The 25,280-nt window shown below is 39.0% G+C and overlaps 1 protein-coding gene across 5 annotated transcripts in view; it reads right to left on the minus strand.

Annotated features, from left to right (window-relative positions):
• Positions 1–6,316: 6,316 nt before the first annotated feature.
• The window catches only part of ICA1L (islet cell autoantigen 1 like), a 57,788-nt gene continuing 38,824 nt past the window's right edge, over positions 6,317–25,280 (minus strand). For all 5 annotated transcript variants that reach the window (XM_006055005.4, XM_044937437.2, XM_044937436.2 and 2 more), the window contains exons 10-13: positions 21,908–21,982; positions 17,138–17,392; positions 16,202–16,291; positions 6,317–9,313 (exon numbers count right to left, since the gene is read on the minus strand). In XM_006055005.4, coding sequence (XP_006055067.2) covers positions 9,198–9,313; positions 16,202–16,291; positions 17,138–17,392; positions 21,908–21,982 — 536 coding nt within the window. In that variant the 3' untranslated portion in view covers positions 6,317–9,197. The remainder of the gene's footprint in view (positions 9,314–16,201; positions 16,292–17,137; positions 17,393–21,907; positions 21,983–25,280) is intronic.

Genomic DNA, 25,280 nt, shown 5'->3' on the forward strand with positions numbered 1-25,280 from the left:
AGATTGTATGCAGTATAATCTCTTAGAAAGAAGGGTCACCTTTTAAGTGAAGTAAGTGTCACCATGGCTGCCTGTCATAAAAAGTGGTCACCAAATTACTTTGTAAGAAATTCTAAAAATTATTTCTGGGGGGAAAATGTTAACCATAATTTGGATATATATATGTGTGTGTATATATATACATACATACATAAACACACACATATATAAACACATAATGTAACACAGCATCAAATATGAAGAGAATCTCTCAAACTGGTGTAACATTTTCTTCCATTTTTCTTTTTTTCTGTCTTTTCCTTCCACCTTTAAAGAGGTTGAGAGGAGAAAATTTAGATCTTAAGTTGGGTGTGCCTAACTTTCTCTGTTTTATTTTTTTGCTTTGATTCATTAATATTAAATATACCCCCTCCCCCCAAAAGTTTTTAGGTCTATAATGATTCTTTCCCTTTAATTTCTTTTAAGTGGCTGGTTGTGAAATACTTAGCATCCCCTTCCTAGGAGTTCCCTGCTGATGTATATCATTTTTTCCCTTGCTAAGATTGTTTGCTTTTTAAATATCTTTATTTTAGACCTCTATTAGAATGGGCTTCCCTGATGGCTCAGACAGTAAAGAATCTGCCTGCAATGCAGGAAACCCAGGTTTGATCCCTGGGTCAGCAAGTTCCCCTAGAGGAGGAAATGGCAACCCACTGCAGTACTCTTGCCTGGAGAATTCCATGGACAGAGGAGCTTGGTGGGTCACAGTCCATGGGGTTGCAAAGAGTTGGACACGACTGAGCAACCAACACTTTCACTTCTATTAGAACATGGCAGGATATCACAGGTGGTACAGTGGTAAAAGAATCCACCCGCCAATGTAGGAGACTCGAGACGTGGGTTTGTTCCCTGGTTCAGGAAGATCCCCTTGAGTAGGAAATGGCAACCCACTCCAGTTATTTTTGCCTGGAAAATTCCATGAACAGAGGAGCCTGCCAGGCTCCAGTCCATGGGGTTTTAAAGAGTTAGACACAACTGACTGATGATATAATATAAATAACCTTTGTATCTCTTTAGTTCAGTGTTTTCAAACTGTTTGGGTCTTGAAATGAATTATATAGGTCTAGCTAACTTTTTTTTTAATGAAATATAACAAAAAATATAAGTATATTCAGACATGAGGGGAATAGTATTTGTATGTAAAGCTTTTGCTAGCCTTGAAAGTGAAAGTGAAAGTCAGTCCTGTCAGACTTTTTGCGACCCCTTGAATATATAGTCCATGGAATTCTCCAGGCCAGAATACTGGAGTGGGTAGTCATTCCTTTCTCCAAGGGATCTTCGTAATCTAGGGATTGGGAAGGGATCTGACCAAGGGATCAAATCCAGGTCTCCCACATTGCGGCCAGATTCTTAACCGGCTGAGCCACTAGGGGAGCCCTTAGTAGCCACAGGGATACATATGTACTAGGTTGTAAAGTAAAATACATTTCTTATTGTGAGTTATCATCAAAAATGATTTGAAAAATACTGTTGTAGATACAACTTTTGTATATATGTGTTTTGGGGTTGGTCTGCTATCTTAACAGGGAGACTGCAGTCTTTAAGAATACTGTTTCTACTTCTTTTTAGTAGCTATCTCCAAATTGCTGGTTTTATTTAAAAATTTCTCTTTAGTGGTTTGCATCTTCCTCACATGGAGCGTTTAAGTCCATATACTCTTTGTTTGATTTTATACAGGAGTGTGGGTACATCATACTAAATCATTATGTTCTGGAGAAGACTATCACGGAGCTCAGGGCTTCCCTGGTAGCTCAGTTGGTAAAGAATCTGCCTACATCGCAGGAGACCCCAGTTCGATTCCTGGGTCAGGAAGATCCGCTGGAGAAGGGATAGGCTACCCACTCCAGTATTCTTGGACTTCCCTTATGGCTCAGCTGGTAAAGAATCCACCTGCAATGTGGGAGGCCTGGGTTCAAACTCTGGGTTGGGAAGATCCCTTGGAGAAGGGAGAGGCTACCTACTCCAGTATTCCAGCCTGGAGAATTCCATGGACGTATAGGCCATAGTGTCTCAAAGAGTTGGACATGACTGAGCGACTTTCTATCATGGAGCTTTGATGGCCAAAAAACCAAGAGTATGACCATTCATCTCAGTTCCATGCCTTAAGCAGTTATTTTTGAGATCATTGGGATCATTCAGAGGAGATCCAGGAAAAGCCCAAGATTTAGGGCCACAATTTGGGAACTAGTTCTGGCTCTGCAGCTTAATGGTCATGGGATCTTAAGCAAAGAAGTCACCTCTTTGAACTTCAGTTTTCTTATGTGATTTCAGGAAGTGCTGATGACCATGCTAGTCAGTCAGATGGCCAGCGAGTGTGAAAATAACAAAACTGGAAGCAAACACATGTTATCTTCTCCTTTCTCTTTTTTTTAGGTAAGTTTATTCATTCCTTAGAATTCTAAGCCACAAGTTGTTGATCAGGGAAAATGATCCCATGAAAATTCATTTTACCTTGTAAAGTATAATACAGTCAAGGGTGTTTAGCTGAAATCATAATAAAGGTAGGTAACACTTTCTGCTAGCTTTCCATGTGCCAGGCTTAGTGCTTACAGAACCCTAGGAAGCCAGATACTGCTAGTTACTATCTTAAAAATCACAAGATCAGAATTAGATTAACTTATCCATGGTTCTATATCTGAGAAATGTCAAAATCTGGCTTTGAACCAAGTCTGACTCCACAATTTAGACTTAACCACAAAGCCTTACTGCTACTTCTGTAACAGTGACATTAATAAAATATAAGTGTTCGGTATCATTGCAGATTATGTGCCCTTGGGTCACTGCCTCATTTGTTCTTTGTGGTATTCATTGGTTCAACTGCTGGCAGTTTGGTTCAGAGGGCAAAGAGAAAGTAAGCTGGTTACACATCAGTTCCTGACCAAGCAAGTTAGTGACACAAATCCTCAAGCTCTGGTTTTTAATGTTGCTACAGCTGCAGAAATTCAAAAGAAATATTGTCTTTAATTTGAGAAGCATATCTTTTAGGGGCTTCCCCGGTGGCTCAGATGGTAAAGAATCTGCCTACAATGCAGGACACCCAGGTTTGATCCCTGGGTTGAGAAGATTCGCTAAAGAAGGGAATGGCTACCCACTCCAGTATTCTTGCTGGAGAATCCCATGGACAGAGAAGCCTGGCAGGCTATAGTCCATGAAGTCTTAAAGTGTCAGAAACAACTGAGTGACTTTCACTATCTTTTTTAGAGAGGCAAAAAGGGGCTTTCAATCACATTTTTGGTGAATTTTTTTTTAACGTGACTTTTTGAGGTAAAGACTTAGTAATTTTTAGTCTGTTACTTTGCATGCCCATTTCAGACAGACAGTAAAATCACCCAGATGACAGTTTAGTTCCTATGTAACATTAATAGGAGTTACCCCTAGATGGTCAGGCTGTGGAGGATTTCTTGGTCTTCTACTTTTCCAGACTTTTTAAATGAGAGAGCATTATTTTGAAATGGGATAAAGAAATTTTTTTTAAAGGTAGTAACACGCCCTTCAAAATCTTACCTGTTAACACTCACCTCACCTTTATCTCCGGTTTGTACTTACTTTTTGGATGCTGAATGGTTTTATTTACACCACTGAGTAGAGAACCATGTCTTGAATGTAGATGCCAAGGACAGTTCTGAATGAACTCTGTGTGTGCATGCTTAGTCACTCAGTTATGTCCAACTCTTTGTGATGCTAATGGACTGGAGCCCATCAGGCTTCTCTGTCCATGGGGGTTCTCCAGACAAGAATACTGGAGTGGGATGCCATGCCCTCCTCCAGGGGATCTTCCTGACCTAGGTGTCAAATTCACATTTCCTGTGTCTCCTGCATTTTAGGTGGATCCTTTACCCACTGAGCCATCGGGGAACTCTTTAGTCTTCTTTTTTTAAAAAATTATTTATTTATTTTAATTATTTATTATTTATCATTTATTAATTTTTTTTACTTTACAATATTGTATTGGTTTTGCCATACATCAACATGAATCCGCCACAGGTGTACACGTGTTCCCCATCCTGAACTCCCCTCCCACCTCCTTCCCCGTACCATCCCTCTGGGTCATCCCAGTGCACCAGCCCCAAGCATCCTGTATCCTGCATCAAACCTGGACCAGCGATTCGTTTCTTACATGATATTATACATGTTTCAATGCCATTCTCCCAAATCATCCCACCCTCTCCCTCTCCCACAGAGTCTAAAAGACTGTTCTATACATCAGTGTCTCTTTTGCTGTCCCGTATACAGGGTTATCGTTACCATCTTTCTAAATTCCATATATATGCGTTAGTATACTGGTTTGGTGTTTTTCTTTCTGGCTTCACTCTGTATAATCGGCTCCAGTTTCATCCACCTCATTAGAACTGATTCAAATGTATTCTTTTTAATGGCTGAGTAATACTCCATTGTGTGTATGTACCACAGCTTTCTTATCCATTCATCTGCTGATGGACATCTAGGTTGCTTCCATGTCCTGGCTGTTATAAACAGTGCTGCGATGAACATTGGGGTACACGAATCTCTTTCCCTTCTGGTTTCCTCGGTGTGTATGCCCAGCAGTGGGATTGCTGGATCCAGTTCTATTTCCAGTTTTTTAAGGAATCTCCACACTGTTCTCCATAGTGGCTGTACTAGTTTGCATTCCCACCAACAGTGTAAGAGGGTTCCCTTTTCTCCACACCCTCTCCAGCATTTATTGCTTGTAGACTTTTGGATCGCAGCCATTCTGACTGGCATGAAATGGTACCTCATTGTGGTTTTGATTTGCATTTCTCTGATAATGAGTGATGTTGAGCATCTTTTCATGTGTTTGTTAGCCATCTGTATGTCTTCTTTGGAGAAATGTCTAGTTCTCTGGCCCATTTTTTGATTGGGTTGTTTATTTTTCTGGAATTGAGCTGCAGGAGTTGCTTGTATATTTTTGAGATTAGTTGTTTGTCAGTTGCTTCATTTGCTATTATCTTCTCCCATTCCGAAGGCTGTCTTTTCACCTTGCTTATAGTTTCCTTTGTTGTGCAGAAGCTTTTAATTTTAATTAGGTCCCATTTGTTTATTTTTGCTTTTATTTCCAGTATTCTGGGAGGTGGGTCGTAGAGGATCCTGCTGTGATTTATGTCGGAGAGTGTTTTGCCTATGTTCTCCTCTAGGAGTTTTATAGTTTCTGGTCTTACATTTAGATCTTTAATCCATTTAGAGTTTATTTTTGTGTATGGTGTTAGAAAGTGTTCTAGCTTCATTCTTTTACAAGTGGTTGACCAGTTTTCCCAGCACCACTTGTTATAGAGATTGTCTTTTCTCGATTGTATATCCTTGCCTCCTTTGTCAAAGATAAGGTGTCCATAGGTTCGTGCATTTATCTCTGGGCTTTCTATTTTGTTCCACTGATTTATAGTTCTGTCTTTGTGCCAGTACCATACTGTCTTGATGACTGTGGCTTTGTAGTAGAGCCTGAAGTCAGGCAGGTTGATTCCTCCAGTTCCATTCTTCTTTCTCAAGATCGCTTTGGCTATTCGAGGTTTTTTGTATTTCCATACAAATTGTGAAATTATTTGTTCTAGCTCTGTGAAAAATACCGTTGGTAGCTTGATAGGGATTGCATTGACTCTATAGATTGCTTTGGGTAGTATACTCATTTTCACTATATTGTTTAGTCTTCTTTTAAGTTGCACATAAAACATGGGAGAAGATAGACTGTGACCCATCCTAACAATAAGCATTTTTCTTCCCATCCTGCTCTTTGGTATATTTAAACGGACCCTTATTGTTGTGTGTTTTAAATGCATTACTTTCAGTACTGCTGAATTGGTTAACATGTTAAAGTTTGTACTTTAAAGTTAAAGTTTCCCAGTTTAATGTCTACATCCCAAGATTCTGGGTGTGTTTCACTGCTCAAGGTAAGGAAATGCAGGGCCCTGCCAGTGCTATGGAAGATAGAAGTAACTGGATCAGTTAATCCTGGCTTTCATATCCTTCCTGTCAGCAAATCAAGTTAAATAATATGGCTTATATTTCACTGGTTATTGCGTCCAGGCTCAGAACTTTGCTGTTTAGTATTTTGTATTTTGTTACTAACAGTATTTAAACAAAGAACACACATTCTGTTATTTCCCATATCTTACAAAGTCCCTCCTGCATGAAATAGAAAGAATCAGTCTCACAAGGATATTAATTGCCCTGGTTTTATTTTCATTCTATGGTATCTATATCATTCAAACTACCTTCTTACTACTGTGGTCCTAAGGTAAAAACCAATGTTTTTGAATAGGGAAAAAACAACTAGATTTGTATTGAACACTTTAGAAAATAAACTTTTTAATGCCATCTTATAATTTTATTATTAATAAAAGAGGCTCGGAAAAATAGCACATTCAAACTTCCTTTGTTTACACACAGTTAAGACCTTTACATTTCCAGATGGTCTGAAATACAAACACTTTTTCATTGTGCAAATACTGAAACCTGTTTTGTTAAAACAGGTTGTTTCTAATCATATCAGAGTTATGTTTTACAATTAATGAAAGATTTCAAAAAATACAAAGTCACACCAATTTGATCTTAATCTGCCCTAAAGTTGGTTGAAGAAAGATGAGGCAAATTTTAGTTCTTCTGGGGGCTTTTCTAAGTTTAAATGCATTTTTGTCTGCTATTAAAAAGTATAAGATAGCTATCCCCCCACTCAATATAAAAAGCATTCATTTATTTTGATAAGAGTTGTTCTCAGCTCACCCTTGGTTAAGGTTAATTCATTTATTTATTGAATGGTGGTTCTAGATTTAAGCAAATAGCAACTGACCACCTTTCTGTTCTGTGTTTATCCTGTCCTTCCTTTCACTCCTGACTGAATATGTGCTTGGTTTGCTATTACACCTATTTTAGGTGTAATACAGCCAAATTTCTGTTTCTGGCTCTTAAATTAATGATTGAGCTTCAAATAACTAACCCTGAGGAAAAATAAAGTTTTAAATGTGCACTTCAAAAATGGAGTCATTAGACTTGCTGAAGTTATAACTGGACTTTCTAAAGGCAGTGTTGCTTTTGGGTTAAATGAGCAAATGGATACTCTGTTGAAAGCAAAAATGTTAGAGAAACTAAGAACTGAATAATAAAAATTCTGATGTTTCTATTTTTTGATAACCTTTGCTCTTGGAAAACTGGGGGGCAGTATCCCCCCTACATACACTGTCAGGGATTTAGGCCTAGGGAGAGTACTGGTTTTCCTCTGCACTGAGTGTCTTTGTTTACGCCATAACAAGGACTGCTCTGCATGGATGTGAGGGAGCTATACAAGTATTTTTTAACTAATGCATTAGTGAAAATTAATAAGAGAAAAATGGCAAAACTCAAGACTGCATTTTCTGAGGTGCTCCCAAAGTTGAGAGCTCAGAGTGACCATGGATATAGACTTTAGATTGTGATTCATAATCATGACCCCTGGTGATGGAATTTTGGTGGAACAACGTACTACACTCTGGCGAATTTCACTGAATAAAAAGGGAGAGTTACAAAATGCTTCTTAAGGGTTAAACCAAGTAAATATGAATAAGCACGTGAAAATATTTTAAGGAAAGTTTTACAGAATCTTTTAAGTCCATATTTCTGACCCTCAGTTAAGGTCTTTCTAGCCAGCCACTACTTGACCACAGTTGTGGTTTTCCAAAGAGCCTGTGGGCAGCTCAGATTGCAGTCAGGCCAGACTGCTATGGATGGGAAGTGGACTGCTGTTTACCTGCCCTAGTCCATTCCTAAGAAAAAGTTTTTTCTATATACAGTGACTCAGAGATTACAAGCAATTCTCCTGTAAATAACAGTTAAGCTTGCTTGGAACTAGGAGTATAGTGAAATCTGCTGTGAACATGTTCGTGAAAATGGTCACTTATGCAGATACAATGGACTGGACGATGATGAAACAGGACCGGGTGAACTGCCTCAGAACCCAGGCTGGGCAGGAAGAAAGAACAGGACATAGAGTGACTGTCTACAGTGGCTGTGCTTATATCAGCATATACTTCAACTTCCATTAAAGGACCTGCCTTCTGATACTTAAGACTCTAAACCTTCCAAGGGTAAGTTTGTCCTTAGTAATCAAACAGAACCTCAGCTAATGTCACCCACAGAAAAGTGAAAAAATGAAAGACTGCTTTACTGATGGTATAGAGCTTTCTGTAACTGTGCCAGAAAGTATTCTGGGTTAAATCATGTTGAGAAATACTGGGTAAGTATAGCACATCTGTTCGAGGGTGAGTTAATTAGATTTTTCCCTCATTCAAGTAGACGTTTCTGGGTGATTGCAGGAATACGACTGCCAGTTGCCCAGGGAGTATCCTCCCTGGCCTTCTTTCAGGCAGCCTGTGAATACAGCGCACTGTGACGGCAATGTGTGAAGACTTAGGCCTGAAGACAAAATGAAGTACAAGGTCTGAAATACTGTTGGACAGTCCTGTGCTTTATAAGATGGGAAGAGAATTTTCTGTTTCTACAGAGGGTGGACTTAGCAAATAACTCGTCCTGCTACTTTCCCCAAAAAATTCAATAATGAAAATGGAGGGTGTCCATGATTTTGTATGAAGGAAAAGAACTGAGATACTACATTTTAGCCTCCAAGTGGAGAGAACAAATACCAAGTTTCTCTGTGATTTTATCAAAGAAAACTGAGTTCTCAAATCTTATTCTACCTTTCTAAAGACAAAACTAGTCTTGTTTCTAGTGCTATGTTCCACAACAGAAAATCCCCCCTGCCAGTGTTGTATTTAAAAACCAACCCCAAATCACAACCCAGTTTACATGCTGTCCTTTATCTATATATAGAAATCTCACAGCCAGCAAGGCAACTCATACATAAAAGGTTTTCCAAATAAATAAACCCAATCCCTACTGACAATTATCCCTACCTGTTATTCTAAGTTTTGGTATCAATTTCAGACTCAATAGTTTCTAAAGTTTTCCATATATTACCAACTGCTGCAAATCCAAGATATTAAATAGACACTTAATGTATAAAAATGTGGTTGGTCCTTACCATCTGTCCTTACCATCTGTCTAAAGTTGGCTGTCAAGTGTTAAATTTGCAAACACAACGTCTTCGTGTGTGAGTGACAACATAAACTCCTTTCCACTAAGGCAGTAAGTTGCAAAACTGGTGTCTCAAGGCCATTGAAGTGGCATCGTAACTTCAGTCAAGCATTAAGAAGTTCATCATCTGAGTGTCCGATAGCATCTGGGTTTGAAAGTGGATCCAAGTCTGCAAATAGATTGAACCAGGCTGACATGTCTTGGTTACCACTGTTGGGAGCTAGTAAAAAAGAAAAAAGAAAAAAAAAAAAACACATTGAAGAGTCCCAGATTTTTAAAAAATCACATCATTGTACCACATTTATAATTTTAAAGTAGATGCTGCTTCTTTTGAATCAAATTTAAGACAACTGACAAGAATAAACATCGATTATGTCTCCTTGAGGATAATTTTGAAAAGCTAATTGCATGTTGCTCTGAGGAGGACTTGATTAAAAGTGAAAAGGCAGGAAGTAATAGAAGACTCTCAGATAAGGCTCAAGGTTAAAAGTAACCTTTGTTCCTACACTTGCAAACTTAGTCTTGGAATACATATTTATTATCAAAGTGATCTTAAAATATAGATGTAGGGAGGAAACAATCCCCTAATCCTGTCTCTTAGCAGTTGTCCTTTTCACTTACAGTTGTTTTGTCTTTTCCACATGTACTTTACATATTTTTGATAAATATGGAGTGAATTATGTCTCAGATACAACTTCCTGTTAACCAACTCTCTCCCTGTGGAGAATGGAAAATTGCATATATGGATAATCTACAAGTAATGGGCAGATAGTCAAGAATAATACATTTATGCTGAAGGCTGGGACTAGTGAAAGACTGTTCAGTGGCATAGACAGTGGGTCATCTCAGAAGGCCAGGGGGTCCAGAAAGCAGGGCTAAGACCCAGGGGACAATCCGAAGATTATATATGAGACCAGAGATGCAGTGGACAGAGGACGGAAGGCAAGCCAACTCACGAGGCTAAAGCAACCCTCTCTTACAAGCATGGCTATCACTTTACACAGAGGAGGGGGCTGGAGACTGGGCTGTGGGGATCCCAAGCCTCAGGGATCCGGACAGAGTGAAAGGCAGCTTTGTGTATCCAGTTCTGTTTCTGGGAACCCCAAGGTAGTGTCAGTGATGCCCACACAAAATTCTGGCTCTGAGTCCTGGGTGTACTACCTACTAATAAGTAATAATGAGCAAGTCATTTAACCTTGGGTCCCCTTGCTTCCTCACTTGTAAAGATCATATAATTTATTATTAAACCAGGATACTTGAGAGGAAGTAGGGCGGGGCGGGGCTTTTAATAATTAAACTTGAAGAACAGTGTCAAGCAGGACATTTATTTGATCATTTCATTAACACCTAAACTCCCTCAAACAGCTGTTGAGAGGTTCTGATGAGCATACAAAAATCGTACAGTATTCTACAAATGTGGCATGGTTTTATATTTATCTGTCACAGTGGGAAATGAAGGTCTTAATTACGTTATTTTCATGGGGGCTTTCTTTGTGCACTTTTCTTGCCTACAGAGATTCTTAGAGGACAACAAGTAGAGGGTGAATGAGTGAGTCAGGTGGCGCTAGTGGTAAAGAGTCCACCTGCCAGTGCAGGAGGCCTAAGAGACATGGGTTCGATTCCCTAGGTTGGGAAGATCCCCTGGAGGAGGGCACGGCAACCCACTCCAGTATTCTTGCCTGGAGAATCCCTTGGACAGAGGAGCCTGCTGGGCTATGGGTGGCCCAGAGTCAGACATGACTGCAGCGACTTAGCACGCACACATGTATAGAGAAGAAGAGCCTAAATAACTAAAATTTTCATACAGTAAAAGCAACCATAAAAATACCAACATCAAGAAACAGAACATGACCACTCCTTAGAAGCTGGCACCCTTCCGGTCACTACTCACACGACCCTCACCCAACCTCTCACCCGGCATCACAGATGAAATAAACACCATTGGGGCTGTTAGCAACAGTGCCGTCAAAACATCCTTTTGCATCCGTTTTGTTCAACAGTTGAACATTCTGTTGGAAAAGTACTTAGGAGTGGAAAGGTACATGCATCTTGTGGTGCGTATATTTCAGTTTTAGCCAGTTTTCCAAATGGTAATAATAATTTACACTCCCACAAGTAGTGTCCAAGTTCTTCCATATCCTTGTTAGCATGAGTGGTTTTCAGTTTTTATTTAAGCTGTTCTGATAGGTGGGTAATGGTATTATTGCATTTTTGGTTTTCGTTTGCATTTCCTTAAGGTGGATCAGCTAGTCAAAGAACTCACCTGCAATGTGGGATACCTGGGTTCAATCCCTGGGTTGAGAAGATCCCCTGGAGAAGAGAAAGGCTACCCACTCCAGTATTCTGGCCTGGAAAATTCCATATACTGTATATAGTCCATGGGGTTGCAAAGAGTCAGACATGACTGAGTGACTCACCTCACTTCACTAATGACTAATGAAGTGGGGGGTACTTAATGAGTGAATTTTAAAATTGTTAACTTTAATTTTTATTAAAATTCTAAGGCTTAATTTTATTGTAGCTTTTTGCTGAAAGCTTTTCCTCCCTATTCTCCCCCCACTAAGCCTCAAGGATTATAAGCAAATAGCAGTGTTCTCAGTATCTCAGCTTTTTTCTGTTCAGTGGTAAAATTTACTCACTTTTTTAATGATTAAATACAATTAAGTTTTAGTGAGTTTAAAAAGAGAAAACTAAATAGTCTGAATCCCTAAGGGTGTCTGTATTCAGAATTGGCTGCTGTGAATCTGTGATTTGCTTGGAATTGACAGATTCCCCAACTGATTTATCCCAAAGTATTAGGAAGAATAAAATAGGATTCCATGACTCCACAATGATACATATCAACAAGTAAGTAAAAGTGAGGACAAGACAAAGCTTTTCTGTACAGCAGAACGCCAACTGGTAAACGTAGAAGGAATGACCAAACAGAAACCTATCATCTGGCAACAACCACAGTTAACAGAGGTTTCATGCAGGAATTATCAAGGAATGCTGAGTTAGTGGGAGAAACTTTGGTAATCAGAAACAACCCATTCTCACAGTTTCAAAATATTTTTCCACATGATAATTATTCATCACAAAGGAAAAAATAGAATAGTAATTTGATAGTGAATAAACCTGGCAGACACCACCTTAACCAAGTGATTGAAGTTAATAGCATCGTAAGCAACGGAGCAAAAGAGGCACTCTGTGCCTCCTGGTATGGCTCCCTAAGAACACACATCGCTCCTGTGCTGCTCGTCCTGACAAAACGCACAACCTGAATCTATGAGACAGCGTCAGATAAACTCAATTCGAGGACTATTCTACAAAATAGACCACACACACACACAAAGCCACAACAATGGAAGGCAAAGATTGAGGAACTGTCCCAGATTCAGAGGCTAAAGAGACTTGACAACAAATACAGTGTGATCCTGCATTGGATCCTGGATTGGTCTAGGAAAATCTCTTTTTCTCTTGTTATAAAATACATTATATAATTTATAACACTACTGTATTTTATAACAACTGAAAGAATCTGAATAAGATCTACAGATTGGATAACAGTAGTAAGGTAATGTTTAATTTCCAATTTTGATCACTAAATTGTGATTATGTAAAAGGATGTCCTTCTTAGGAAACAGATGCTAACGTTTTTAGGGGTGAAGGGCATTATGTCTGCTATTTAAGTCTCAGAATAATTTCAGTTCACAAGAAATTACATATACTGCACACACAGAATAAGGCAAACATGGTAACATTTTTTGAAATCTAGGTGGGAAAATATGGGAATATTTGGTACTATTTTTGCAAGCCTTTCTGTAGGTCTGAAATGGTTTGAAAATTTTAAAATATTGATACTACAAAGATTTAGATGTCAGCCTAAAAGTGCTCCCACTGGTCAACATGGGGACAATTTGAGAACCAAAATGATTAAGAACAGCAGTGATTATAAACCACAGAAAAAGTACGAATCCATTCTGACAGTGAACACATATGTAAATAGGGAATAAGAGATAGTTTTCTGCTTACAGCAGAAGGGATAGGCCACTCATTCTAGTATTCTTGGGTTTCCCTGGTGGCTCAGACGGTAAAGAATCTGCCTGCCATTCGGGAGACCTGGGTTCAATCCCTGGGTTGGGAAGATCCCCCTGGAGGAGGACAATGGCAACCCACTCGAGTATTCTTGCCTAGAGAATCCCCACGGACAGAGGAGTCTGGAAGGCTACAGTCCATGGGGTCACAAAGAGTTGGACACAACTGAGTGACTAAGCACACGCAGCCCTGGGCAGGTCAGTCAGTCAGTTCAGTCGCTCAATTGTGTCCTACTCTGCGACCCCATGAACCGCAGCACACCAGGCCTCCCTGTCCATCACCAAATCCCGGAGTTCACTCAGACTCACATCCATCAAGTCAGTGATGCCATCCAGCCATCTCATCCATCCTCTGTCATCCCCTTCTCCTCCTGCCCCCAGTCCCTCCCAGCATCAGAGTCTTTTCCAATGAGCCAATTCTTCGCATGAGGTGGCCAAAGTATTGGAGTTTCAGCTTCAGCATCAGTCCTTCCAATGAACACCCAGGACTGATCTCCCTTAGGATGGACTGATTGGATCTCCTTGCAGTCCAAGGGACTCTCAAGAGTCTTCTCCAACACCACAATTCAAAAGCATCAATTCTTCGGCGCTCAGCTTTCTTTAGGAGACGGCAACGGCACCCCACTCCAGTACTCTTGCCTGGAAAATCCCATGGACGGAGGAGCCTGGTAGGCTGCAGTCCATGGGGTCGCTAAGAGTCGGACATGACTGAGCGACTTCACTTTGACTTTTCACTTCCATGCATTGGAGAAGAAAATGGCAACCCACTCCAGTATTTTTGCCTGGAGAATCCCAGGGACGGGGGAGCCTGGTGGGCTGCCGTCTATGGGGTGGCACAGAGTTGGACACGACTGAAGCGATTTAGCAGCAGCAGCAGCAGCTTTCTTCACAGTCCAACTCTCACATCCATACATGACCACTGGAAAAACCATAGCCTTGACTAGACAGACCTTTGTTGGCAAAGTAATATCTCTGCTTTTAATATGCTGTCTAGGTTGGTCATAACTTTCCATCCAAGGAGTAAGTGTCTTTTAATTTCATGGCTGCAATCACCATCTGCAGTGATTTTGTAACCCAGAAAAATAGTCAGCCACTGTTTCCACTGTTTCCCCATCTATTTGCCATGAAGTGATGGGACCGGATGCCATGATCTTAGGTGGAAGAAGCCAATTGTATGGCACGTGAATTATATGTCAATAAGGCTGTTTAAAAAATGTGATTAACAGATGAGTGGATAAACAAAATGTGGTATATCCATACAATGAAATATTATTCAACTTTAAAAAGGAAGGAAATCCTGTCACATACTACAACACGGATGAACTTTGAGGACATTATGCTAAGTGAAATTAGCCAGGTACAAGAAGACAAGTACTTGCAGGACTCTGTTTATATGAGGTGTGTAAGGTAGTCAGATTCATAGAAACAGAAAGTAAAATGGTGGTTACCAGGGGCTGGGAAAAGAGAACAGGAAGTTACTGTTTAATGGGTACAAAGTTTCACATTTTTCACAGCAATGTGCATATACTTTACTGAACTGTACACTTAAAAATGGCTAAGATGCTAGATTTTGTTCTGTGTTTTTACTACAATTTTTAAAACAGTGTGGAGAGAGTGCTAGGGTTGGAAAATCATCACTTTTCACCCGTAACAGGACAGGCTGAATCAGGCAAAAAGCAAAAACGGATGCTAAACCTAAGTGGAAATTCTGACAAACAGAAAAGCAGGACGTCTCCCAGGTTTCACATGTCTTCCCACAGACTGCTCAGTAACTGTCAGGGAGGACAGAACAAAATAGTGACCATTCAGGAGAAAACCTGGACAACCCCCTGGGTGAGTGGTCAACGTGACACCCCTAAGGGAGAGGGGGACAGCTCCGAGCTGTGAAACACTGAGAAAGAACATCACCTATGTGTGTTACAGTCAGGATAATCTGACTAGATGTTCAGGAAAACGAACAACCTAAATTTAATTACAAGGAGACCTCAAATCAAACTGAATAAGGAGCCTTCTATTAACAACAACAGTGGAGCAGAAAGACGATTTTCTTTTAAGATGCCCATGTCCAAAAAAATCAAAAGTTGTGGAAACGTTTCAGATTAAAAGAGTCTAATGAAATATGGCAACTGAATACATTACATGACCACAGACTCCCCCCACCCCCTGTCCTGCCAGGCAGACTCAGGACAGTGCTATCAAGGACATTACTGGTCAACTCAAACACAAGATACAAATACTTAGTAGATTATAGAAAAGCGTGTTAACATTTCCTGACATTACAGCCATGTTGTGGTTGTGCGAGAGAATATACCTGCTCTCAGGAAACACAAGCTGCAGCGTTTAGGAGGAAAGGGTCATGGTGCATGTAACTTACCCACAAGTGGTTCAGATAAAACAACACGTGCATTACACACATGCCTGTATAAAGCAAATGGGATAAAATGCTGACAATAGGGAAATCTGCATGAAGGTGTTCTTTGTGCCATTTTCATTTGTGAAATATTTCTGTGTGTCTTAAATTCTGTCCAATTAAAAAGTTAAGTCAACGTCAGTGACTAGGATTAATATGTATAAGATCCTGTAAGACAGGGAATGGGTCTTTTTTCTATGTATATCCTACATGGTAATTACAACATGAACCAGCTCTGCAGACAAAATACAGTGAGTACTCCATATATGTTAGCAATTACTATGTACCCGGTCCTGTGCTACAAGCCTGAGTGTGTTCTCTGTCAACAGGCATCCTGTGCACACAGAGCATGTTCTATTCTAATGGCATTATCCATTATCAATAGACTTTAACACAAAACATAAAAGACTGAAGTAGAGGATAAAGTTTACCATGGCAAGCCCACAAAGTCTAGTCATTGCTTTCCACAGTGAGGGACAGCCAAATACAGCTTTCATTTTAATTCATTATTAACAAAATAATTTTCTGGACAATATGAGGCAAAGGCTATAAAATGATTCTTTTCTAAATTTACTTGAATTTGACTTATTATGATGGCAGATAATGTAAATAAGTAACTTACACTTTGTTAATTTCTTTGGACTCTGTGAAGGCACTGGCTGGTTATCAATGTGTGACAGAGGAAATTCCAATCCCCCATGGGAGGCCCAGCCTGGGGAGAGAAATAATGAATTATGCATTGTTAATCAAGTGGGAAATAACAACAGAAAAACAAGGGAAAAAATATCTAATGAAAGTCCTCCAATCTTTGTACCAGGGTAATATTCCATAATATAATTAGGGTTTGGGAGACATGTTAGGTGGAGTCACAGTAACCCAGGAAACCAAACGACGTTCTAAATGGAAGAGGAGTGGGAAATCTGAGACACAGTTTAGAAATGTAATTGATAGGACTTAGGAACCATTATCCAAGTGGGGAACAATATGATTCCTAAGGCGTCGGGCTGGACACAGGACGGTGGAACAGCAGGTGAGTGGAGAGACTCCCTGACATGTAAACAAAGCAGGTGGCCCTTTCCTGCTCCCAGCTTTCCACATAGCCCTCCACTCCCGCCGCCTTGCCCGGAAGGCTGTCATGGAACCAGCTCCGGAGTTGTTCCCTTTTCTTTTGTCATCTCTGAGCTCACAGGAAGAGAATGCATCAAGTTTTGCTAGGTGGAAGAAACAGTGTCACCTGCCCTAGGCAGGGATAACTTCGCAGATCAAGAATTTTTAAACAAGACACTGGTTTTCTATGTAGAGAAGATACCTGGGAAAATCAATGAAGAAAATATGGGGTTTAGGGGAGGTGGCAGGAAAACAGCCTTTGTTTCACTCTCCTTGACAGACACCAGTGATATCTGTTGTTTTTCTTGTTGACTGGTGTGACTGAAGATGTTATCTAGCAGTACTGAAGCTAACTTAGTTTCCTTGTTGATTTCAGCATCCACATGTACCTAGTTTTGCTTCACAAATATACAGCAATTCAGGGGTGTCCAAATGTTGCACAGACACTTACTGTTGAAAGCTCCAGCAGCATGAAGGCCAAGGTCAAAGAGCTGTGAAGGAAGGAATCCTGCAGAGTGAGCAAGAGGCTCAGAGCCCCCAGAAGGCTCCTGGCACTTGAGACTGGCCTTGGGGCTTCCAAAGACAGCCTGGCATTCCTGGGAAGATTCACCAGCACTCCAACAACCAGGACTTAGAAGGCTGTTCAGAAACGAGAATTCCTTCTCAAAATCATCTTCCAATGAATCTACTGGCAAATCTTTTGCAACTGTTGAGTGAACATAAAAACAAAATGGCTTTTATCTTTTCAAGGAAATAAGAGTAGGATATATGGCAAATCAAGTTTGTTTCATTCTCATATTAACATAATTTTAACAAATAAAGTGATTAGAAGTTTATGTGAAGACAATTTCTAATTAGGTAGGCTACATATCAAAATTCTTAAAGAATTCTTAAAGAAATTTGTGGAAAATTCTTAAAGAAATGGGAATACCAGACCACAATTGGAGAAGGAAATGGCAACCCACTCCAGTATTCTTGCCTGGAGAATCCCAGGGAGAGAGAAGCCTAGTGGGCTGCCGTCTATGGGGTCGCACAGAGTCGGACACGACTGAAGCGACTTAGCAACTTAGCAGACCACATTACCTGCCCCCTGAGAAATCTGTATGCAGGTCAAGAAGCAATAGTTAGAACCAGATGTGGAACAACAGACTGGTTCCAAATTGGGAAAGGAGTACATCAAGGCTGTATATTGTCACCCTGCTTATTTAACTTATATACAGAGTACATCATGCAAAATGAGCACAAGCTGGAATCAAGACTGCCAGGAGAAATACCAATAATCTCAGATATGCAGATGATACCACCCTTATGGCAGAAAGCAAAGAGGAACTAAACAGCCTCTTGATGAAAGTGAAAGAGAAGAGTGAAAAATCTGGCTTAAAATTCAACATTCAAAAACAAAGATCATGGCATCCGGTCCCATCACTTCATGATAAATAGATGGGGAAACAATGGAAACAGTGACAGACTTACTTTCTTGGGCTCCAAAATCACTGCAGATGGTGACTGCAGCCAGGAAATTAAAAGACACTTGCTCCTTGGAAGAAAAGCTATGACCAACCTAGACAGCATATTAAAAAGCAGAGACATTACTTTGCTGATAAAGGTCCATCTAGTCAAAGCTATGGTTTTTCCAGTAGTCCTGTATGGATGTGAGAGTTGGACTATAAAGAAAGCTGAGCGCCGAAGAACTGTGATGTTGGACTTTTCAAACCAGTCAATCGTAAAGGAAATCAGTCCTGAATATTCACTGGAAGGACTGATGCTGAAGCTCCAATAGTTTGGCCACCTGATGTGAAGAAAAGACTCACTGAAAAACCCTGATGCTGGGTAAGATTGAAGGCAGAAGGAGAAGGGGACAAAAGAGGATGAGATGGTTGGGTGGCATCACCGACTCGATGGATATGAGTTTGAGCAAGCTCTGGGAGTTGGTGACGGATAGGGAAGCCTGGCGTGCTGCAGTCCATGGGGTCTCAAAGAGTTGGACATGACTGAGTGACTGAACTGAAAGATCAAAATGACATTTCACAGTGAAATTAATAGCTATAAATACTTATGTATAAAATAACTAAGCAACCACCTGTGTAAGACAGAAACTACAGGAAACACGAGGAAAAACAGAAGCTAATAATAGGAGACTATAATATACCAAGTTAAAAAACAGGCCAAGAGGACAGAAGTAAAGATGTAAAAGATCTAAACAACGTAATCCACAAGTAGTTTTTTTTTTTCCAGCTATGCTGTGCAGCAGGTGAGATCTTAGTTCTCCAACCAGGGATCAGACCTGCACCTCTTGCATTGGGCATACAAAGTTTTAACCACTAGACTGCTGGGGAGGTTCTACTGTGGTTGTTTTTGAATATATACAAACCCTAATGAAAATATACCTTCTTTTGAAGCACACATTGAAAATTCATGGAAATTAGTAACTAAGGCACACACACAAATCAGTTTCTTAAAATAGAGATATTACAAACAACATGCTTTGATTATAATGAAATAAAATGAGACAATTCTTGGAGAAGGAAATGGAAACCCACTCCAGTGGGATTTCTTGCCTGGGAAATCTCATGGACAGTGGAGCCTGGTGGGCCACAGTCCATGGGGTCACAAAAGAGTCAGACATGACTTAGCAACTCAGCAACAACCACAGTCGATTATAGGCAGGTCTTTCAACTGTCAGAGGATGGGGGCCCAGAACCCCCACTGAGTTCAAGTGTCAACTGTATTTGGTCTTGTGACTCCTATATTTATGTATGAAACAAAAACTTACTAAATTAGTACCTTAAATAAAGTTTAAGGGAAAAAAATGAGATCATTTTTTAATGAAACCAGAAACTAAAGGGCTCTTCTGCCTGCATGTTCTTAATACCTTCTTTTAAACAACTCCTGGTTGAAAGGTGAATGTAATTTCTGAAAAATAGTGATAAAGAAGACATTTCATATCATAACCCATGCGGTATTTAAATAATAATTAATAGAAAAATCATGACTACATTTGTCAATAAAAATCAAAGAGGCTTCTGGCATGACAGAATGATGAGGTCTAGGGACCTGCACATCAGTTTTTAAGTAACTGGTGAAAATAATTTTTAAATCTCTGGAAATTTTCCAAGGACATACTTCAAATGAAGAAACATTTACACAAGAACATCTATTACAATTCAGAAAGAATGAAAGACTATGGTATTTGAACTAAGAACCATTCCTTTCCACCCCCCTTTCTCAATTCAACAAGATGAAAATTTGCTCTAGTCTGGTGGGAGTCAGGGAGGGGACCAAGGAATAATTGCAAACAAGCATGAGAGAATTTGGAGGGTAATAGAAATATTCTAATTCTCAATTGTGATGGTTGCCCAACTCTATAAATTTACTAAAAGCCACTGAATTTTATACTTACAATGGGTGAATCTTATGGTATTTAAATTATATCCCAATAAAACTTAAAAAATCAAAAGAGATTTTGTACAAGTCTATGCAAATAAATCTGAAAACCCAGACAAAATGAATAATTTCTGAGAACAATATAACTTATTAAAATTGGTCGCAGGACAGGTAAAAAGGTTAAACTGATCAATTTCCACAAAGAAGAAAACTGAAAAAAAATCACAGGCTGAGATATTTTCACAGGGAAATTAATATCAACGTAAACATAGTAAATAAAGTATCAACGGACAATGCACAATGACAAAGCTGGATTTCTAACTGGAATCCTATTAATATAGCTCACCATCTTAATGTATTTAAGAGCAAACATCAAATAATCACTGGTAGAGATGCTGAGAAAGCTGTTGGCAAAATTCAACAAGGAGTGGGTGTGCAACCATTCCTAATAAAATCTCTTGAGAAAACAGTAATGTGTGGATACTTAACATTATAAATTATATACCTCAGTCTAAAAGCTAGCATCTTAATTAATTCAGAAACAGGCACTGACACCAAGATCAGGACATGCTTGCTATTATTTCACATTGTTCTGGAGGTAGTACCAATTTAAAAAAAGAACTTAATTACAGTCACAGGAGTTATTAAAGAAAAAACGAGACTATCTGTGTTTGCCGAAGACATGATGGTTTACCTGGAAAGTTCCAGAAAATCACTCATAAAACTAACTCAAAGTATAAACAAATTTAGCAAGGTAGCAGGATACAAAACTAATATGTAAAAATCAATAGCACTTATATACACAAAATAGTAACCAATTAAAGATGAAATGGAAAGAAAATGTCATTTATAATCACAATAAAAGAAAATATTCAGAGATGATCTTAACTAGAAATGTTCAAAACCTACATAAAAAGACTATATATGAAAGCTATACAAGTAAACTTTAACAGAAAGATACCCCTTGTTTGACATCATCAACCTGTCAGTTTTCAGATTTAATGTGATCACAAAGTATTGATGAAACTTTCTTATGGAGCTAGACAATAAGCCTTTAAATAAAAAATGTGGCAATAGTACATTGACACATCTATAAGCTATAAAGAAAGTCCAGAAATAGACTCAAATACATATAGAAATCTAGCATATGAGTGGAAGTTAATCTCAAATTACTGGGGCAAAGATGGCATTTAAAAAAATAAAGGATAGCCATTTGGAAAAATATAACATTCAATCCATTCTTCCAATACCATTTGCGTGAATAAACTCCAAATGAATTGGAGATCTAAACGTTAAAAAAAAAACAAACTATATAAATACTAGTAGAAAGCAGCAGCAGTAGCAGCAGAAAGCATAAATGAACTCCTCTAACCTGGGCTTTGCATAGGACATAAATCCAGATCCAATGAAACAAAAGATTAATAAATTTGACTATATAAAATGTTTAAATTTTTTTCATGGCAAAAAACAACTATAAGAAAAGTCAAAAGACAAATGACAAATTGGGAGAAAACATGCAACATAATTGCTTGGAAGAAATGTTCAAGGTAGTACTGACTGAGCGCCTGCACTGACAGATGGCAGAGATACATGAGACAGTAAGGGGAGCAACAGTCCCGCACGTCCTCACAGTTACAGACACTCCCACAGGGCCGAGACATACAGAATAAACAATTATCTAATTTCCATTGTGACATGCTATGAAGTAAAAGAGTAGGATTGTATTCCTGTGCAAAGACCTATCAGATTTTCATGTTATGAAAATGAATATTAAATAAAAACTAAAGAATTTTAAACAATAAATTGTCCATATATATATAGTGAAATTATAATATACCATTTTCAGAGTCAGAAAACCGAGGTGCTACAAATTCTTTTATTCCAGAATGTTTTTCCTTATGATGTTCAGTTGCTGAAACAAAAGCACATGAAAGATTAAGTTGAAGAAGAAAAAATTTAGCATGCTGATTTACTATAGTAGTTTATAATCATTTAAACCCAACTGTTCAACTGACCAAATCAGATTATAATCCATATATGTAAAATTTAAAGATCTATAGATAAAAATTACATATGTATAAATATAGCAAATAATTTTATAATACCCACAAATATTGGGGTCCTCTGTTATATCCATGCCCTCTTAAAAGTTAAAAGTTTTCACATTGCATGTAATTGGCACAGTGCCTATGGAAAACAATATGGAGGTTCCTCAAAAAAACTAAAAATAGAACTACCATATGATCCAACAATGCCACTTCTGAGTACTTTATCCAAAAAATAAAAACAAAAACCCTATTTCAAAAAGATACATGCACCCCCTATTCACTACAGCGTTATTTACAACAGCCAAGACACTGAAAGAACCAAGTGCCCATCAATGGGTGAAAAGAGAAAATGCGGTTCATATACGCAATGGAACATTATTCAGCCATAAAAAAAATAAAATCTTAACATTTATGACAACATGGATGGACATTGAAGGCATTATGCTAAGTGAAATGGGTCAGAGAAAGACACATACTGTACCATCTCACTTATATGTGGTGTATCAAGAACAAACGATACCTGAGCGCATAGACTGAGAGAACAGTGGTGGTTGCCAAAGGCTGAGGTGGGGGCACAATGAGTGAAGGAAGTTAAAAAGTACAAACTATCAATTATAAAATAAATAAGTCATGGGGATGTAATGTACAGAATGTTGATTATAGTTAGTACTTTAGTTACTATTGTTCAGTCGCCAAGTGTCAGACTCTTTGCAACTCCAAGGACTGCTGCAGGTCAGGCTTCCCTGTCCTTCACTATCTCCCTAAGTTTGCTCAGATTCATGTCCATTGAGTCGGTGATGCTATTTACAACCATCTCATCCTCTGCCACCCTCTTCTTTTGCATTCAATCATTCCCAGCACAAGGACCTTTTCCAATGAGTCGGCTCTTCGCATCAGGTGCCAAAGTATTGGAGCTTCAGTTTCAGCACCAGTCCTTCCAATGAATATTCAGGATTTATTTCCTTTAGGATTGACTGGTTTCATCTCCTTGCAATACTGCTGTTGCTGCTGCTAAGTCGCTTCAGTCGTGTCCGACTCTGTGTGACCCCATAGACGGCAGCCCACCAGGCTCCCCCGTCCCTGGGATTCTCCAGGCAAGAGCACTGGAGGGGGTTGCCATTTCCTTCTCTAATGCATGAAAGTGAAAAGTGAAAGTGAAGTCGCTCAGTTGTGTCCAACTCTTAGCGACCCCATGGACTGCAGCCTACCAGGCTCCTCCGTCCATGGGATTTTCCAGGCAAAAGTACTGGAATGGGTTGCCATTGCCTTCTCCCTTGCAATACAAGGGACTCTAAATCAAGTCTTCTCCAGCACCACAGTTAGAAAGCATCAGTTCTTTGGTGGTCGCCTTCTTTATGGTCCAACTCTCACATCTGTATGTGACTACTGGAAAAACTATAGCTTTAACAATATGGATCTCTGTCAGCAAAGGGATGTCTTTGCTTTTTAATATGCTGTCTAGGTCTGTCACAGCTGTCCTCCCAAGTAGCAAGCATCTTTTATTTTTATTTTATTTTATTTTTCTCTTTCTTTTTTTTTTAATTTTATTTTATTTTTAAACTTTACATAACTGTATTAGTTTTGCCAAATATCAAAATGAATCCGCCACAGGTATACATGTGTTCCCCATCCTGAACCCTCCTCCCTCCTCCCTCCCCATTCCATCCCTCTGGGTCGTCCCAGTGCACCAGCCCCAAGGGTTGGTGTGCAGTGATTTTGGAGCCCAAGAAAAGAAAGTCTGTCACTGCTTCCACTTTTCCCCCTTCTATTTGCCATGAAGTGATGGGACTGGATGCCATGATCTTAGTTTTCTGATGTTGAGTTTTAAGCCACCTTTTTACTCTTCTCTTTTACCCCCATCAAGAGGCTTTTTTAGTTCCTCTTCACTTTCTGCCATAAGGGTGGTATCATCTGAGGTTGTTGATATTTCTCCTGGTAGTTTTGATTCCAGCTTGTGCTGCATCCAGCCCAGCATTTTGCATGATGTACTTTGTATATAAGTTAAATAAGCATGGTGACAATATACAGCCTTGACGTACTCCTTTCCCAATTCTGAACCAGTCCTTTATTCCATGTCTGGTTCTAACTGTTGCTTCTTGACCTGCATACAGGTTTCTCAGAGACAGGGAAGGTAGTCTGGTATTCCCATCTCTTTAAGAATTTTCCACAAATAACAAAGAATTTGTTAAGATAGACAGTCAAAGGCTTTTGCATAGTCAATGAAGCAGACGTAGATGTTTTGCTGGAATTCCCTTGCTTTCTCTATGATCCAGTGAATGTTGGACATTTGGTTTCTTGTTCCTCTTCCTTTTCTAAACCCAGCTTATACAGTTAGTAATACTTTCAAATACTGCATATTTGAAAACTGCTAAGAGAGTAAATCTTAAAAGTTTTCATCACAAGAAAAAAATGGTCACTGTGTATGAGGATGGATATTAACTAGACTTATTGTGGTGATCATTTTGCAATCTATACATATAGCAAATCATGTGTACACCTGAAACTAATATAGTTATATGTCAATTATACCTCAGTATAAGTAACAAGTGTACAACAGAGTGATTTGCAATTTTTAAGTTATGCTCCACTTATAATTATTATAAAATATTGACTATATTCCCTGTAGTTTATTTTATACATAATTGTTTGTATCTCTTAATCCCTTAGCCTTCCTTATTTTGTCCCTCCTCCCCTCCTTGTCCCTGATGGTAAATACTAGTTTTCTCTATATCAGTAATCCTGGGTTTTTTGTTGTTGTTATGTTCAACAGTTTATTTAGCTTATCATATAAGCAACATTATATAGTATTTGTCTTTCTCTGACCTATTTCACTTAGTTCATCCATGTTGTTGGAAATAGCAAATTTTCATTCTTTTTTATGACTGAATAGTACTCCTATATGCATACCACATATTCTTTATCTATTTTCATCTGCTGATGGACACTTATTGCTATGAACAATGGGATACATGTATCTTTTCCAATTACTGTTTTGGGGATTTTTTTCAGATATATATACCCATGAGTGGAATTGCTTGCTCATATGGTAATTTTATTTTTAGTTTTTGGGAAACCTCTATACTGGTTTTCATTGTGCCTAAACCAATTTACATTCCCACCGGCAGTGTAAGAAGTTTCCCTTTCCTACACATTTTCACAGGT

Source organism: Bubalus bubalis, chromosome 2, assembly GCF_019923935.1.
Source record: "Bubalus bubalis isolate 160015118507 breed Murrah chromosome 2, NDDB_SH_1, whole genome shotgun sequence".
Taxonomy (NCBI): Eukaryota; Metazoa; Chordata; class Mammalia; order Artiodactyla; family Bovidae; genus Bubalus; species Bubalus bubalis.